General features: G+C 36.1%; 2 protein-coding genes and 2 long non-coding RNA genes across 4 annotated transcripts; 3 read left to right on the top strand and 1 right to left on the bottom strand.

Annotated features, from left to right (window-relative positions):
* The first annotated feature begins 230 nt into the window (after positions 1 to 230).
* Positions 231 to 1,447, top strand: LOC125227191. Its single transcript, XR_007177151.1, has 2 exons — positions 231 to 686; positions 1,125 to 1,447. It is a non-coding gene; the product is annotated as an uncharacterized LOC125227191 (long non-coding RNA).
* Positions 1,448 to 1,504: 57 nt separating this feature from the next.
* On the top strand, positions 1,505 to 5,034 carry LOC125226963. Its single transcript, XM_048131150.1, has 3 exons — positions 1,505 to 1,609; positions 1,880 to 2,183; positions 5,003 to 5,034. Exons 1-3 carry the CDS (start codon positions 1,505 to 1,507, stop codon positions 5,032 to 5,034), a joined length of 441 nt encoding a protein of 146 aa, XP_047987107.1.
* A 1,821-nt stretch (positions 5,035 to 6,855) lies between these two features.
* LOC125227416 lies at positions 6,856 to 19,136 on the top strand. Its single transcript, XR_007177180.1, has 3 exons — positions 6,856 to 8,534; positions 12,006 to 12,010; positions 19,123 to 19,136. It is a non-coding gene; the product is annotated as an uncharacterized LOC125227416 (long non-coding RNA).
* LOC125227415 (heparin sulfate O-sulfotransferase) lies at positions 14,948 to 18,091 on the bottom strand. The gene is made up of 5 exons (XM_048131729.1): positions 17,845 to 18,091; positions 17,465 to 17,768; positions 16,789 to 16,927; positions 16,029 to 16,126; positions 14,948 to 15,549 (listed from the first exon to the last, which is right to left on the bottom strand). Exons 1-5 carry the CDS (start codon positions 17,954 to 17,956, stop codon positions 15,180 to 15,182), a joined length of 1,023 nt encoding a protein of 340 aa, XP_047987686.1. The 5' UTR covers positions 17,957 to 18,091; the 3' UTR covers positions 14,948 to 15,179.
* Positions 19,137 to 19,431: the final 295 nt, after the last annotated feature.

Genomic DNA, 19,431 nt, shown 5'->3' with positions numbered 1-19,431 from the left:
ATGTAGTTCCAGTTCATATCTTCCGACTCCATCATCAGATCAGCTCAACAGTACCATATTATTGTATTGTCATCGGAACTACATATAGCTGCCAATTTTCATTATGCTACGACTCCTGGAAGATGGTTAAATTAGCTTCCTTAGATTCCATTACATACATAGTTACATACACGACGACCTAATAAAAGCGTGTTAAAAATTGTCAATTTGTTAATTGCACAAACTACTAAGAAGATACTACGTTAATTGTAAGTTACAGCTGGCAACATTGTATATTGACGTTTCTCACGTTTCGATTTACGGAATACGTGGTCCATATTATAACGCCTTTTGAAATTTTGCACATTTTATTGATTTTATACATGATTATGTATTTAATATTGATTACTTTAAATGTATATTCTTCCTACAACATTGTTCAATGATACAACTTTTTTAAGAAATTTTATGTGGATGAAGATGAAACGTAATGCAAATGTCAAAGAAAGAAAATAATTTTAGTTTAACTTATGAATCATAAACATACTGCTAAAAATTCTAAACTTCAGGTCTAATAATATAAACTACATCTAAGTATTTTGCAGTCCACAGGATAATTGAGGGAAGTTAGTTCTGAGATGATGAAAATAATATATGGTCTCAAAGGAAGTCGGCCTCATTGTGAACAAGACGAAATCCCGCTTTATGTAAGTTATTATATGTTAATATGACATGTCTGGCCAGTGTAGTGACCCTGCTTAAAGCTTCGGGCTATATTAATAGACTACATAGTGTCCCACTGCTGGGAAAAGGCCTCACCCATGGATCTCCATTTGTCACGGTCTTGAGCAATCTCTGACTCGTCGCATTGTGGCAATTTTTGCTCAACTCTGTGTGTGCATGAGACAGACATTGTCCGGCCCATCCATACTAATGGGAAAGTGTGTGTATCTGTTTGTTTGTCCGTCCTTCACAGCAAAATGGAGTGACAAATTGATGTGATTTTTTAAGTGGAAATAGTGGAAGAGACAGAGGTGACTTATGCGAAGCCTCGGGCAAAAGCTAGTAATATTTATTTTATATACTATCAATTTTTTTCCCATTGTTTTTATGCAATTCTATTCTGAAACATTACTTTGTTATAGATAAACCAAGGCAGGTTGGAAAAGTCCAGAAGCAAATTTTAGAAGAAAAATATTGTACTGAATAACTACAATGGGCCATTGAAGAAGAGAAGACGGCACAAGAGGGAAATATGGGCCTTAGAAAAAGATATCACGCCTCTATCCCATAAAGAGGTAGGCAGAGCACATGAACTACTAAGTTTCTGTGCCACTCTTGGCAAAAAGGGGTGGAAAGAAATCCAAATTATGACATTGAAGAAGTGAAGACTAAATAAGTAAACCAAAGGCCCCAAGAATATAAAAGACTGCAATGAAATTGTCAAGAAGAGGGTGCGAGAGCAGAACATATGGGCTACTTGCTATGGAATGATGAATTCTACCTTCAAGTGGATGGCGTGACAATGGGGTCTCCTGTGTCTTCAGTAGTTGCCGACATCTTTATGGAGGACTTCGAGGAGACAGCACTCTCATTGGCTGCCGTCCAGCCGAAGATATTCAAAAGATATGTAGATGGCACTTTTACTATGCTTCCTAAAAGTAGTGTTTCAACTTTCTTCATAGTTCACTATGGATAGAATTTAAATGGTCATACGATACAATTTACTATGGATAAAGACTGTTCTCGTCCCTTCATGAATGTTCTCATTTTGAGGAATCCTGATAATAGCTTAGGTTGCACTGTGTATAGAAAACCTACTCATACTGATAGGTACATAAATGGCCAATCTCACCACCATCCCTGTCAACTAGCTACTATGGGCAAATCTTTGTTTCAGGGAGCTCAGAGGATATGTGACAACCAGAATTTGGCCGCGGAGCTTCGACATGCCAGGCAGGCGCTGTTGACGAAAAAGCTCAAGATACTGCATGTCAAGCAGAAGGCCTGTTTGAAGATCCCTACAGTCGAGCGCCAGCTTGCTATTTTGCCTTTTCTTAGAGGGGTCACATATAGGATCAGTCACATCTTGAAACGGACTTTCATTAAAACTTATTTGAAGCCCATGAAGAAGATGTCACAATTCCTGAGGTCTATGAAGTGTCAAACTCCTCTACAAAATGCAGGAGGGTACAGGTTAGACTGTGAGTGCGGCCTGTCATATGTAGGGCAGACGAAACGAAGTATTTCCACATGGGTGAAGGAACACATAGCGGATGTCAAGCACCGTTGGCAAAGGTCTGCAGTCTCTGAACATGTCATGGATAAAGTCAATCACGCTATAAAGTTTGATAAGCTGTTTCTTGCTAAGGAGAAGCGGTATCTACCCAGAATGTATGGTGTTGGACATTCGCCATTTGGTTTTGCAAATTTTGTGTAGATTAACTAATTAATTGTTTTTACATACCTAGTAATGTAAAATTTGTTAAATATTGTATAACTAGCTTTATTAACTGTGTCTTCATTAATATTTCTTGTATGTGGGTAGCTTTTGCACATTGTAATTTTTCCTCAGTTGACCACAAATGCTGTAAAGTGTTCGAAACGTCGGGATGAATGGTAAATTCATTATACGCGATATAATCCGTTTCCATAGTTTTATTGTGTCTAAATGAATTCAACAAATAATCTCTATAATACTGTCTTCGGTTACTACATTACTTATTTATGACAATAATCCTAGAATCTATATGTAATATGGATATTATAAGATAACGGATATCGAATGATGAAAGTGATAGAAACCAAATAAGCAACAAATAGTTTATCGTTAGGCCTGATTTAGACGGCGTGCGAACTCGCATGCGATTTTAATCACATTGCGGGCTGTTGATGTTACATACAATTATGCACAGCCATCAAATACAGCAATGTAATAAAACTCGTATGCGAGTTCTCGTACGTATGTATGTAATAGGTATGTATGAAGTTCAGGAGCATTATAAAGTGGCGCGGACGACAACATCAACTTCATACAAATTAGTCGCGCGGACCGTCCGCGTGACACTAAAACCAGCCTTAATGCTAGTGGCATAGGACTATGAATTTCGTAGAATACCAGTAGCATGTATTGTAATGTGTGATTAAGATAATGTTTACTGGCATAGTATAGGCAATTCAGTAAAACAGTACCGGGGCGAACGTGTTAAGATGTAAAAGAAATACGTATGGCGAGTTTCTTGTCAGTCCCATAGTTGAATACTGTAAAACAGTTTAAGAAATTTAAATTTTCTCGAGTCAGTTATGGAGGGTTAGGGGTCTTAGAGCCAGTGTAAAGACTGATTCGGAAAAAAAAGCAGCACCGATTTTAGATTATTTATTTTGTGATCATTTTAAAGCAGTGCATTTTTATAATAATCTGTAGTTCGGTAGATCCTATTGTGTAAAATTAAATATAATCGTATGTATTCTAAGTAAAAGATCGAATTCAAGTTTCCACCTATTATATTACCTTATCTCCAACATTTATGAACGACGCGACGCGACGTCTTCTGAAATAGTTTATGAGGTAAGTATTTTCTTTTAGTTTATGAGTCACTTAATGTTGAATGAGTTTATGAGTAGCTACGTTGATAAATTTTATTGTCTGTTTGCCATCTTTACATGAATTGTATCCCATACAAAAACGTGTGTTACGCTTGCTTGGAAAGGCTTCTTAACTACCCAAGATAAGATCCAGTTAGTTAATAGCGTACCTATGGCGTAAGGTCGCAATTCCGATCACACGTTGTATCTTTCCTAGTAAGTCCGTTTTCACATTATCCGATCCGATATCGGATGTCGGAAGGATTTCGATGAAAACAATCCAAGATGGCGCCTGTAATGTATGCGATATCGGTCTTGCCTCCGATATCGGACCCTTTTCAGTCCACCCGCTGCCGTCGCGGCCATAGTCAAAGTGCAGTTCAGTGTAAGCAAAGACAGTGTACAGATATACCACTTACGGTATTAGTGTTAGATAGTACCTACTAATGAATCCTATTGCTGTTGTTCTAATTAGCCAGGCCTGAACCCTTCACCGTCTTTTAAGAGTGCCAACTTATTGGGAACCTCAAGCTAAATAGTCTGCGCTCAGTAAAGGGAACACCATCACACCCTTTACCAGTTCCACAATATATATAATATTAATGTGGTCTGTGGTTTGGCTCGAACCCCACTGATGCACACGCCGCTACGTACGGGATGCGCACGTTATACTCGTAGGTACCTAATAATACCTAAGAAAATTTCAAATAAATAGTAGTTGAAACAAAATTACTCGAACTAAATTTTCGATGATTTGTTGTCGATGAAAAGTTTATCGGCGAAACAAGGGTACATGTGTGCCATGCCTAGGAATACCGCCTTTTCCATCTGACCTATTCATCAGGGTCTACAGAACCTAACTTCAAGTTGGGGAGTAGTACTCCCCAGTCGGACCCCTTTAAACCCATATTTCTGGTAAACTACATGTACAGTACATTTAATTTCCGACGAGGTACAAGAGGTACGTCAGAGGTACATTCCACCATGGTAATCTGAGCACAATAAAGCGAGGTGGTACGGCTGCAGAGTATCACGCCGTGGCTTCGGCTGATGAAAACATCCAGCGAGCCCGATTTCGATCGAACGTCCATGCGCTCAAGGCCACGTCCACGACCTTCGACCGATAGTTTGCACGGTTAAGTGTATATTCATTATCCAGATCCGCGTCCACGGTCGCGCGACGACGGACGTCCGCGTAGTATGTTCCTAGCTTTAATCTCAGAACAGAAAACTATTACAGCTAGGAACATACTACGCGGACGTCCGCCGTCGAGCGACCGCGACCGCGACCGATCAGTGTGCACGGTCTTCGGGACGTGGCTTCGGCTGACCAAAACATCCAGCGAGCCAGATTTCGATCGGACGTCCATGCGCTCAAGGCCACGTCTGCGACCGTCGACCGATAATTTGCACGGTTAAGTGTATATTCATTGTCCAGATCTGCGTCCGCCGTCTAGCGACCGCACCTAAAGAATAGGATGCATATAGTTTACTTTGTTCTTATTTATTGACAGACTTGTTTGACAGACTATAGTTTAATCAAGAAATAACAATTTTGAATTTTCTCGAGAATAACCGAATGTGAAATCTCCAAAAGAGGAGTAGAAAAACAATGTAAAAAAATCTAGCTTAAACATTTACACTGTTTATAATTTACCGTAATGTTATGCCCTTATAAATAGACTCATTGAAAGAGTGCTAATTTTGTGATATCGCAGCAAAATTATCAAACGTATATTTAAAACGGTCAATAACTGTAATGTTGATGTGAAATGTTCAATAAACGTAAATATTACAAATTGGTGCAACATTGAGAAATGAATTCTTTAAAAAAGCAATTGCTGTGACATTGTATTTATAATTATCTGTAATGTTACAAAAAAATATACCGGTTATATCAAAAGGTTTTATTGAAGTAAATCTTAATTTGTGATATTGCAGCAACTGCATAAAACCAATATTTCAAGTGGTCAGTTGCAGTAATATTGATTTTGAACATTTGGGAAACTTTAAGTTTAGACATTGAAGTAACATTGAAAACTTGATGTTTAAAAGTTAATGTTGCTGTAACGTTGCATATGTAATATAGCTAATACCTTGTTGCAGCAATGTAATAAATGAACATTTAAATAACTTGTAATCAAAACATCCTTGCAATATTATAATATTAGTTTTCATTTGTCATGTTACAATAATATAGCACTACTAATTTTCTGAAAGTTTCAAATTACCAATAAGTTGAATGTTGTTGTCATATTTCTCCGACCTTACATTCTAAACTTACAAATGTGAGGTATGTAAACTTACTGCAAGTTATTGTAAGTTTCATGCTCAGTGGGTAGTCACATCTCGGACACTGGCGATCAAATATATTAAAGAAGCGCGTTCCTAGCACACAGCCCAAGCTCGTGTAGGTGAACGCGTACCATGCTTGTATGAGTGAGATATGACAGGTCGACTGTTCGCGTTTTTGACAGGCGGTAACTGTGAGGTAACCGAGAGGGGGTGGGCGGCACTTTCAGCGGGAGGCGGGAGTGGCCATACTGTACGATAGTACTCTTTATTATACTATGCTACAGTACCGCAAAGTATCTGACGCGATCTTATTTTCAGAGCACTAACAGCGTTGCAAATATTTTCGCGGCCTGCGAAAAGTGAACTGAAAACCTTATAGAATATTTCATGAGAATCGAAACAAAAAAATGGTTAAACTACATGTTTTTAAATATACTTCAGTCTATAATAATATACATAAAATGTAAAGAGCCAGGACAAACGCAAAACGCAAGGCAGCGAGTCTTTCGTAAATTACAAAGATCTATGAGATCACGATGTTTAGTTAACACTGTGCCATCGCTGATGCGAACTTAGCTTGGCCCGACTACATAATATGTTAGACATTTTCATAATATCTGCAATTCCTTGAAATTATACAATTGACATAAATTATAAGTAATAGTTGGGCCATTTATTTCAAAGTTGTCCACCCCACTTTTTTTGGATTTGGAAATTTTTATGTGTTTTCCACTCAGAATCGCGAGCTCTTTCAATTCTAATAGGAGAAAAAAAAGTGTACCAAGGTTTTTTTCCCATTCCGTTACCATTTTTTCATACATTTTGTATGGCGGTAACGGAATGGAAGGTTCGAAAAAATGTATGGAAATCTTGGGAATTTTTTTTTCTCCTACTAGGGTCGAAAGAGCTCGCGATTCTGAGTATTAATCGCGTAAAAAATTACCCCTGTTACAAAAAAGTGGGGTGGACAACTTTGAAAAAAAATGGCCTAGTTACTGTTTAACAAACTAAAAACAATAAAAATATATGATTATGTCATTGAGTTTAATAATAATAACACTTAATAATATAATATGTGTAATATATTGCTTATTATATGATAAGTACATGTTTTCTATTCGTCTTTTTCTTTGATCGATATTACAGAGTAAACATGAGTAGGTACGTCTAAGCTAACTATGCAGTAAATTCAGAATAACAAAGTTAGGTATGTATGCCATTATACAGGGCATGTTTTAACAGCGATTTGATAGTACACTATAATTATAGTGAAATTATGATTGAATTCATTGATTAATTCGCCATGCACTTTTGCAGCTCACTGTACCTAATCATGACATTTGCATTATTAGCTTTTAAATTTTATGCATAGTTAGCTTAGTCTAACAATTTGAGATTTACTAATTCAAGTTACATAATATTAGCAAACATAATCATTTTACATAGTGTATGAACATTGAGGTCTACGTTTCCTTTGAAACTTTTATTAAACGCATTTTGATAAAAAATACTTGAAGAACGTCGTTCTCGGCGGCAAAGGCGAGACGACAATTAGTCCGTCAGTTAGATTATCAAAGAATTTAAGACACGTATTTTTTTCTTTTTTTCTCGTAAACTAAAAATGATAAAAGTTGTTCATTATAACCTCAAACGTCACTATTTAAAGTTGGAACGGTCCTTTTATTTCACCTGTATATTATACATTCAAAACATAACAATTATAAAATCATTCTGCTATTTCATTTTCAAATCCTAAAAGAGCCTAATTAATTATTTACATTAAATTAATATTGAGTAAATGTTTCTATTATAGTTACTTACACATATGGAAGAACAGTTTCTTAGTATTAAAGCATATGTACAAACGATATTATAAGTCACGAAGTCTTTTATCGAACTACATATTATATTTATGAAACATAAAAGAATAAAGAGAGACTAACGGTCAGTTTCTGTCTACGATCTATACTCGACAATGCGTGGATAAGTTAAAATATCAATTTAAAAAAACTTTCCACAAATACCTTCAAAACCTATTTCCTCCAATGCCATTAAATAAAATAAAAAAATAAAAGTATCTCGAAACCCGTGTACTTACCAACATGCTAATTAAATATTAAGAGAAAATAATAACTTGACTTCGACCCAATATCGATTCCAACTAGCCCATGCATTAATATCTGTACTGTCGTAAATACAAGGTCGATTCTACCACAATCGTTGTAGGCTGGACTGAATATTCTCGAATATTAAATTGTATTTGTTCTATAAAGTAGGGTAAGGCCTTTTCACGTTAAAAAATATTATCAAGAGAGAAATTCTTTGAGAGTTAGGTCTTTTTAGTTCTTTTAGATATTAAGGTTTTTAAAGACAAGGTTGACGAAGTGAATTTTACAGTTTGACAAGGCCGGGTGATGAAGAAATATAGCCAATAATTGTTAGATTATGGGGTCAATGTTTATCCTAAAAACCTCAAAAGCTAAATAAGCAGTGGGGAAGTATTTTTAGCTTTTTCTTTGAAGGTTGTCCTTGTTACCGAAATACCACAGTACTTTTTGTTTACTAAATGGGCAAATCAATTTTTGACTGGCAATTTTGAGTGTCATTGGCGTTACTTGAAATGTCTCTGGAGTTACCAAGAAATCGAACTTCAATTGAACAAAGTTTCAGTTTAAGTCTAAAGTAAGTATATCCACTATTTAAGGGTTAAATTATACGAAGAATTTAAAAATCTGCGGACAGATTTGAGTAGTCGGTCAAAAACTTGTTTCGCCCAAATACTGTGAGTTTTAACAAAATTGTACATGCTACCCTATTAATAGTTATTTGTTATACAAGGGGGCAAAGTTTTATTTTAACGCCGAGTGTGGAATTGAAAAACGAGCAAGTGAAAGGATTCTATAGTTGAACCACGAGCGAAGCGAGTGGTTCGAGAATAGAATCCTGAACTTGCGAGTTTTTTAACACACGAGAAGTAAAATACATTTGCACCCGAGTGTAACACAAAATTTTTCCCCTCACTATAGCGAGGAAACTACAACGCAAAAAATGCGTTTATCACTGCTTCCAGTAGTTCCACAGGTGGTAAATTATCTTTATTACTAGATTCACCTACTTTTATCAATTTTTAAGCAGTTAATTTGACTTTATTCAAGGTCAAATTACTTTACCCACTAGTGGATAAAATGCGTTTTTACCCGCAAAAAAATAACGAAGTGGATTTCTATTTGGATCAGAATATATACCTTTATTTACCTGTCTTTAAATTAGTCATTGATGATTTAGTAATTTATTGAAGTATATTTTTGAATCAAGGCTAAAGTTGTTAAATTAATTTAAACCGTTTGATATGTACACGAAAGTATTTATGTAGAAAACCAAGTATATATAATAACCTAGCATTTACATCGTTGTTTTTTTTTTTTGGTGAGCGTAAAAATTATGCCAGATATACACGGTGTAACATGAGACCGAATAATTAATAAAAACAGCGTATTCCTCACCATATAAGAAAAAAAAGAAGAGTAAAATGTCATATAAACTTTTCTGGGTTTCGCCTACTTTCAGAGTTATAAGCATTTAAAGAAATAACAAATACTTATTATTTCTCAGAACAAAACGTTACTTTGATGGCGATGATGCCGTTATGGGACATAATCTAACTATCCTCGTTGATAGATAACAAAAAGTAACTAGTGACTCATTGCAAAAAAGTATTATTTTAGAAAAAAATAAATGTTATTTTTTATTTTAACCCGTCGTCTATTTCTGTCCAAAAATTGTCGTTGCCATACATTTTTAAAGTCCAACGCCATATGTTAGGATCCTTAACAAACACAGACGAAGGGTTAAGCGCTAGTTTTACGAATAACATTTACTTTTTATGTGAAAATACATTAAAAAAACTCGAAAAAAATTACATAAAAAAAATTCTTCTGGCCAGCATCACGTCACATAACATTTTATCTTTATTTTGCCCTCAGAAATGCGTAGATAAAATCTTTCGGTTTCCTCATGTTACATGTCTATAGATATCGCTTCAAAAGCGAAGACGCATGTAATGTAATATCTTTTGACAAATAGTTTGACAAATTTGCGCGCCATCATGAGGGATGCGATCTATATTCTAGTTATACAAATCGTCACTACTTTTAAAAAAACTTGTATCTTCGTCTGTCAATGAAAAGAAAATTATAGTAAGTATGTATGGAATGCATATAGACTTACTGCGTTTTAACTTTGAGGAACAGCGTGAGATACGAGATTTTTTAAAAGTAGTGACGAAATATAGAATTATCGAAGGTCGATAGGGATAAAAGGTGAGATATTAGATTTATATTTCTTTAAACAATATGAATTTAAAAAATTCTCGCCGACTTGTGGTAAAATCCCGAACTACTTAAAAAATAAAATTTACCTATCGTTTAATCGTCTTCAAGCTTTTAACAAAAAGTCGCAATAATCATTTAGTATCATTTATCCTGGTTGACCTGAAGTACTCAGTATTTAGCCCATATAATTTGTATGGATAACGGATACTTACTATTATTCTTTACTAAATGTAATTTAATCAAATGACAGAAGGCGGGCAAGCACGGTCACGTGATAAAGCCTGTCACGTCAGGCCGTCCTTTTCACACTATTTGTAAGTGCGATAGGGACCGACGAGATAAGCTTTATCACACTAGTGTGCAACGTTCGCAGAAAACCATTTGAATTTTAGACAGCATAACACGTCATAATAATATAAAATCATTATTTTCACAAGATTGAGAGTTAATAAGCTAACTACATATAAAAATAACAATTTAAAATATCGACAATATCAAAATTACAACGAGAAAATAATTCATTATAAACTGAGTCAACAAATCGTTGGATGGACAAAATATCACAAGCTTAGCTTAAACTATAGTATAGTTATGCAAAAGACAGAAAATATGGTCATTTGACCCATTGATTAACCCACAGACCACCTCAACTAGACGGAGCATTCAAGCCAACTCAAAGTCACCACACATGCATTCTCGTAGTGATTTTAGTATGGGAACGCGATCGCTTTATAAAAATCGTTTTAGAATTGAACCTAAGCTGTTATACTATATGTCAGTGGTGGGCAAAGACATATGTAACTCCGTATAGACAGATACAGTCTAAGAAAAAAACGTAGCTCAGGACCATATAGAAAAAGGTATGTTGTTCAGACGCGATGTTTATAGTTACTCGCTCAGCGGTGAGCTATCAATATCGCCGTGTCTCTTTTATTTGCACGGGAGTGCTTATCTTTTGTTCGTTTTTATAGCCGATAGCTCATCTCATAGCTTACTAGCTCGCGGTGGGACCAGTGCCTAAATGCTTCATAGTGCGGTAGTCTGTGCATTAACCCCTTGAATTTTACATGTTGATTTAAACTAATTGGAAAAACAGATGTCATTGGCAGTGAAAGGTTTAGAGACTGCTTTAAAAGTAGCCTCAAAAGTGAGTACTTCCATGCAATGAGGAGGCACAAATTAAAATATGTTACAACATTAAAATGTTCTCATAGCAATATAGGTATTAAGATTATAGGTATTAAGATTTTTAGTTATTAAGAACTATATTTGCAGTGCTCTTACAGGGTTCATAGCTGTGAAATCCTGTCATAGCCTACTATTTATTTTTATTTAGTCGTATGGCATCAATTGGAATTTTTTTGTCGCTTTACAAGTTAATATCTAAGTTCTTCACCCAGTTGGCTGCGTATTTACTTAGTTTATGTTTGGATCTCCTGGGTATTTTCTTTTCGGGCATTCATGGATGATGTGGTAAATGGACTGTACTGATGCTCCACAGTCGCACTTCGGTGAGTCTCGCCACCCACACTTAAACATAGCCTACTGAAATGTACCAACTTATGTACCTATGATAGCAATAAAGAATTACTGATTACTGATTACACTCAAAGGTTATGAAAGATGGCGCCACCCTATTAGTCCATTGCACTTGCATTGCACAGATAAAGAATTTCATACGTAAGAGCGAGAAGATGATGTTTTTCTCTCTCACATATGAATGACAGTGACATGCCTAGACACTTGCACAGGCGCCGCCTGGCGGGATAAATTGTCAGTGTGCCTCCTCATTAATTGCAGAAATGAGTAAATAAGTAGGTGTAACATGAAGCAAACTAAGTTCTATACTCTCTCGTTACTAGCACGGCAGAAACTTTTTACTTTTTAAATTAACCCTTTTCAGGCTTAGTACGTCTCATCAATCACATACATGTCAACGTGATACACCTAAATGCAATTCAGGGTACAAATTAGATTGCACTTTTCCGAAAAGATTTTATAGGTATAAAATTTTCTAGACGTGTCGTGTCGGGGCCTGGAAAAGGGTTAACCAAACACCTTATATTGTGCCTAAGTTGTAAATTCACATTTTTGACACATTTGTTTTGAAGTATGTTGCGATGTGGCTAAGACGTATCGTTTGCCAAATCTAGCGATTATTTACGAATTGGTTGAATCGATTAGGCCCCTATGTACAAAGAGGCGCTTAAACAAATATACGATTTCTATTAACTTACTGAAATGTCATTTAAATCGAAATGACAGACACTGCCACAGCACTAGTTTAAAAATAAAAATGAATGATAAATGACATAATAAGTAAATCCTGCGTGATAAATTAACATCGTAAAATACTCAATAACAAAGATCCGGAAAAATGTAACATGTGTTAGATTATTTTTAAAGTAACCGATATATATTGTTTTTAGTACTTGATTTTTTTAAATATTATTACAGGATTTTATTTAAAATTTCATTAGGTTGCGCGAGTTTACGTTTTGTGGACGCTGTCATGTGTCAAAAACGTGAACTTACAGCTCCGGTACAATAGTTAACAACTAAAGTATTAACTAATATGAACAAGACTGTATTATTCAAAGTATAAACGTGTAGTAATTTTAACACAGAACTGCTTAGTTATACTTCTAACGCTTTAACAATTCCGACTCGCGTAATAAATCTTTCGCGTCTTGTCTATTCTCCAAACTTCTGGAATGTTAATTTATATACACATTTTCTAACCCTAATCCAATGTGAGTGCACATTTATTTTGACAGTACAAAAATATACAAAACTAGTACCACATTTATTAGACTTAAGGGTCGGTTGCATCAAACCGTCTGTCACCGTTAGGCACTGGTCCCACCGCGTCCCGCGAGCTAGTAAGCTATGAGCTATCGGCTATAAAAACGAGCAAAAGATAATCGCGCCCGTGTAAATAAAAGAGACACGGCGATGTTTATAGTTACTCGCTCAGCGGTGAGCTATCAAAATCGCCGTGTCTCTTTTATTTGCACGGGAGTGCTTATCTTTTGTTCGTTTTTATAGCCGATAGCTCATAGCTTACTAGCTCGCAATGGGACCAGTGCCTTAAAGCGTTCGATTAATTTTATTGTATAGGAAGTTCCATAGACGTCTGCATCGTGACAATGATGTGTCTGACAAATGTGGTGGATGCAACTGGCCCTTAGGTCACTGGCACCACCGAAACTGTTAACTGTGGTTAACCCACCATTTTATATGGAATTTGACAGATGACAGCCCACTAACCTTGAGTTAAGCGGGTGGTGCAAGTGGCCCTTACCGAACTTAGTCTCATAAATATCTCAACACAGATTAACAATCGCCTGCTATAATATTTGTTATAAGGTACAGCGGGACAAATCTCGACTAGGGGTCAAATGTAACTGGTCCATTTTTTCCATGTTTTACAATGTTTGCGTTATTAAATAGAGTGTCCACTGGTTATACAGGGTGCCCCGTAATTAATGGACAACCTTTTAACCACCAAGAGGGCACCTTATACTGGTCCAGAAAATGGACTTTAAGGTTTAGTAAAAGTCGCCTGGTTTTCGAGATTTTCACACTTTTTAAATTTTTAATACCTACTACCTAAAATTTTAAAAAGTGTGAAAATCTCGAAAACCAGGCGACTTTTACTAAACCTTAATGTCGATTTTCTGGACCAGTATAAGGTGCCCTCTTGGTGGTTAAAAGGTTGTCCATCAATTACCGGGCACCCGGTATATTGCACGCGTGTTCAGTTGATACATGTGGAATTAACTTAATAATGGAAAAAAAGGATCAGTTACAAATGTTACAATTGCCCCCCAGTCGAGATTTGCCCCGCTGTACCTTAAGCTACCCTTTTATTCCTATAAAAACTGTCTTATCTCTCATACAAAAATACATTGTAAAAAAAGAACTAGAGCGAGAGAAATCTAGTCAAAGATCTCACTTTGTCGCTTACCATAAGGACGATTTTACTTCGTATCTTTATACAAGTAACCTATCAATACGTCTTTATGGTAAGCGACAAATTGGGACACTTGTTTGGAAACTACTCACTACTTGCGCCTTTTGAGAGTCGGAGTCTCAAGTCTATGTCTTTAATGGCCCAGCAGACCCCAAGCTCTTATGATCCATGGCCAAACATCCTAGATAACGCAAGGAAGACTTTATTTGTAGGGTAGTAATTTGTAGACATATATTACAGCAAACAAAGAAGATAGTGATTCACTTTCAAAAAGTAATTAAGAACAACAAATAAGTACTAACGAAAACTAAATATCAACCTCGAGACAATTACTCAGACAGCTCAGACTTTAAATTAAGTACATACCTAATTCGAGTAGATAGATTTCAACATAAGTATCCTTATAAACATATAAACGGTACAGGTACTAAATATAGATGCAGTCAAAATGACAACAATATCCACAACTAGTAAGCCAGTCGTGTATATACACCGTGTTTTTATTGTTTTCCGTTAAATTCGACACACAGGGTTCATCATCAGGATTTTTTTTTCTTTCCATACATAATAAATGAATTAATTAGTGTGAGAGGACCTTAATCATAACATTAAAGTCAGTGTCAAGTGTCTGACGGCAAATGTCATAACAAATAACATAATGAAGTGGTAAGGGATGCCATACAAGTGTTCAGTATTTTTTTTTTTAATAATTCGATAACCGTAAGAGTTGGGACGCTAGTTTCTTAGATAACTTAATTGTATTTGACCTAAAGAAGCTTCCCTTAAAGTTAACGGAATTCAATAAAAACAGGGTGTATATCTTTGACATATTGTCCGTATCTATATTTAATACTTTTAACTGTACTAATTAAAGCACAAATTACCATTGCGGCCGCACAAATCCAGAAGCCACTCCTCTCATAATATCTTCACTGCAAGTCTTTTAAACGCCGCCGTCAAATATAAATATGTCTGAAGACAAGAGAAATTGAACTATAACACAACTCTTACTTTCATTTCGGTCGAATTTTCTCATAAAAAAATATCTGGTCGACGCTATTCGTTTCACGCAACAATATTTTTCTTTTAACAAATTTGAAATGTTCGATCGCGAATTCGTATAGCTCGTTCTCCATTTTCCAAACTGTAGACTTTTGTATTGTGTCTATGGTTTTTTTAGTGGGTTCTATTTTGGAACTAGTTTGTCGCAGATGTGACTTGTTGCTGTTAAGGTAGTGTTCGGTGGCACCTTTGAAGAGGCGGGGTAGGGTGGCTTCGAGCACTGTTATGAAGTCGAGCATTTCTTCGGTGACCCCGACTAGGAGGTAGTGGTTCATGAGATTGTGTTTCGCTTGTTCTAGAGCCCAGCGATTGCCTGGTTTCCTGAAAAAAAAAAATAAACATGAATAAACCAAAGTGTCAGTCTGACAAAGTTAATTATCATAAAAGTCGTCAAAACAACACTAGGTACACAATATTTTCCTGAATTAAAGAGCAAGCAGGAAAAACTAACATTTTTTATGACATAGGAGGCAAATGACCATACGTACCAACTCTGCCGTTTAATCGGTACAGATGTAGGTAGTGCGAAAAAATTTGCCTTTGTATTGTTACGGAGACGTGAACATGTCATGCTATTTCAGTCAGTCGCAGTACAAGATGTACTGACATTGACTGAACTAGCATGACAAATACGTTAGAGGCGTTTCCGGAAAAATACGAAGGAAACTGACTTTGAACTACAAATACGAACGTTTCGGAAAAATACTCTGTAACATCTGACATCTGTAAGTCACCTTCATAATAATCAACGGAATATCGTACATTTTATAGATTTTTAAATATGAACTAACGTAACTTACCAGCATTGAGCGGCATGGCCACAGAAAAATGGCACCTGCAGCCACATATTATTAGGATCGCAATCCGGCTGGCCGCGCTCCACGCACTCGTCAAATGTCTGCAAACAATATTTAAAAATAAACATTATCAAATACAAATATTGGATTTGTATTATTTGTCCATTATGCATCATCACTTTACTATACATATGTATACTTATACGAACAGTTAATTATGCTAAACATTTTCCTCAACCAATTGACAAGAGACAATATTTCCGATTTACTGAATATTCTTGGTAACATACTACTAACAACCAACCAAGAGCTTCCAATAAGATTTCCGATATAAAAAACTTGATGTTACTGTCAAATAAGCAATATTTCATCTTCTCAGACTGACTAGGGTTAAATCACAGACACTCATGGAGCAAAATACTAGAGAAAAATCACAGAAGGGCCAAAAATCAAAATCAAAATCAAAATAATTTATTCAGCAAATAGGCCACAGGGGCACTTTTACACGTCACATGTACATAGGTATTTAAGGCCTGGTCACTTACCTCAAGTATTTGACTTTTATGTACTGTATACCAGTGGTGGGACGTCGATACAACTAGATTCCCTACGGGTTCCCTAAGATTGTCCAGTATCTGTAGAAGTTCATACAAAACAGATCCCGAAAACCCCTCCGGCTTTATCAACGAAAATTTTCAAGCCATGCCACTGCTGTATACTACAAATAAATAAATAAACTTTCTAAGTTATCTTAAATACTAACCATCTTATCTCCATGTTTCTTCCTAACAAGATGTGGTCTGAAGTTGTCTCCATTTCGCAAGAAGTAATAGTAGGAGACCAATCGGTCTAGCGGCCGCCTGATTAGATTTATGTACACAGGCTTTGAGGTGGTCCCCAACCTGTAAGTGAAAATAAAATAATAATTAAAGTCACTTTTCAGTGAAGGAAAACATCGTGTCGTGAGAAAATCGGACTAATTCCAATAAGGCCTTCAATGTTTGGGTCAAGGTCAGATGGCAGTCGCTTTCGTAAAACTTGTGTCTACGCCAAATCTTGGGATTAGTTGTCACAGCAGACCCCAGACTCCCATGAGCTGCAGCAAATGCCGGGATAACGCAAGGAGGATTTGCTCGTGTACAGATTTTTTAATGTATGCATAATAATTAGTTTGATAAAATGTGATAATGATATACAAAGAGTAGTTTGTGTTTGTGAAAATGACCTCTAAAGAGCAAATGTGAGATTATAGATAGCAAATCAGGTCAGTTAAATATAACTCTATATTATTATCATACTCTGAATAAATTCTATTAGTAAATAAATCTGATTATGTAAGTAAACTAAAATAGTGATAAATATACCTACTTTTAGTCATAACATTACAGTTACAGGTATCAAAACAAATAATAAACAAGTAAGAGAATATTTTTACACACCTCTCAAAGTTGAGAAACGCCATGTGGCCATGGTACAGGGCTGGCTTGACCTCCTGCCACTTTGTGACGTTCTGCGCAAACTTGTACTGGTTGTTCAAAGACATAACATGCATATTAGCAGTTATGTTTATATGCAGCACTTTGAAATGGTTTTTCTTGCACAGATCGTATGCTACACCCACGAAACTCGTCGAACCAGTCTTCGGCACCCTATTGTATATCACTACCAAGTCTTCACCGTCATTCGGCACAGTTTTCGGGAAAAACTGACGCGAATCTACGTGCGACTGCGAGATCTTGTATTCTGCGAAAAGACAATGGAAACGTGAATTTAGAGCGAACTTGATACTCCACATGCAAATATCACATTCATTACATACCCAGACGACGATAACTGTCTTCTAAACGGGCTATTTCTGTCTGGAAATATAAAATTACGATTGCAATAACACATAGGCATGACACGAGCCATAATTTGTGCACGTTCAACATGGTTGGAGGGACACTGCGCGAGGATCGGACGCTAACAGAGACGGGATGTGCCTGACATAGTTTAATTCGGATTTATTACGAATAATAACACTAATTTTCTATTTTTAATACAGCTTCTGTGTACACTACACTGCCAGTCGCAACTGTCACATTCCATTCCACAAATATGACAACTGCATAATAATGTTGCCACGTTAATAAACTATTTTTTATTTTAAAATAAGTATTAATATTCTATCATCATGTTTTTTAAATTTTAAATAAATTAATTGTAGCGATTAAAAAGTGCAACATATAGTTATTTGAAAGGGACGACATTATGGTGTTGCTGCATTTCCACAAAAAAAATCTTGTCGGACTGTATAGCTATGTATATGTGATAGCTGGGGTATAGTCACAAACTACTAAGAAGATACTACGTATGGTATAGTCTGTCAAGCCGGTTCAGTCACGATTAGAAAAAAACCGGCCAAGTGCGAGCCGTCTCGCTCACCGAGTGTTCCGTATCTGTACAAACTTTCACGTTTATCATATAACTCTAAAAACTTGCCTAGAAGTATAGGTATAGCATATCTTCTTAGTAGTTTGTGAGGTATAATCATCTCTCGGTGAATTCGCTTATTTGCGCGACCTGTATATAATGTTGGTTTTCATCACACCTGCGCTTTAAATGTGCTATTGCACGGTGGAGCGTGAGTTATAGAAAAATCTTTCTCCCAAGGTAATAATACTTGTACCGTACTTAACTTTTTTACATCTATTTACATATTTTTTACATTGCGAGTGTGATGAAAAACATTGTGTGTAACTCGGGGAGTATGAATATTACTAACTCGAGTCTTTAAATAGCTCCGGCAAGCCGTCGCGATTTAACTTACTCTCGTTAGTAATGTTCAACTTCCTCCCCTTGTTGCACAATAATTATACTATTACATTTTCCATCATAATTATTTTTTTCCACTACAAAAAAAATATAAAAAATAGTTTTGATATGTATAATTTGATCTCTTTCTAACGATACCCCCACTTGACCTAATAACTTGAAATTTACAGTAAAGGCAACCCCCTTACTCCTAAAAGTGAGCCCACGGGCGACATCTATGAAACACAGGCAAGTTTGCGCATTTTCATACTCATATTGGATCACTCAGGGCTACATTTTCGAGAGTTAGGTATACCTAGAGATTGTATGGATTGAGCGTTAATAAAGATTGACGAATAAATTGGCCTGATATTCTACATTTGCGCTGAAGCGCAAATTTTTTAGGAGTATTCCCACAGAAATCACAGAATAGAGAAACAAAATCCCAATCCCAACATGTCAATCAATCAATCAATCAAAATATTCTTTTTTTTTTTATACTACGTCGGTGGCAAACAAGTATACGGCCCGCCTGATGTAAAGCGGTCACCGTAACCTATGGACGCCTGCAACTCAAACAGTGTCACATGCGCGTTGCCACCCCATTAGAAAC

This window comes from Leguminivora glycinivorella, chromosome 6, assembly GCF_023078275.1.
Source record: "Leguminivora glycinivorella isolate SPB_JAAS2020 chromosome 6, LegGlyc_1.1, whole genome shotgun sequence".
Lineage (NCBI taxonomy): Eukaryota > Metazoa > Arthropoda > Insecta > Lepidoptera > Tortricidae > Leguminivora > Leguminivora glycinivorella.
Note: the sequence above shows the minus strand (reverse complement) of the source record. Positions and strands in the feature narration are given on the sequence as shown.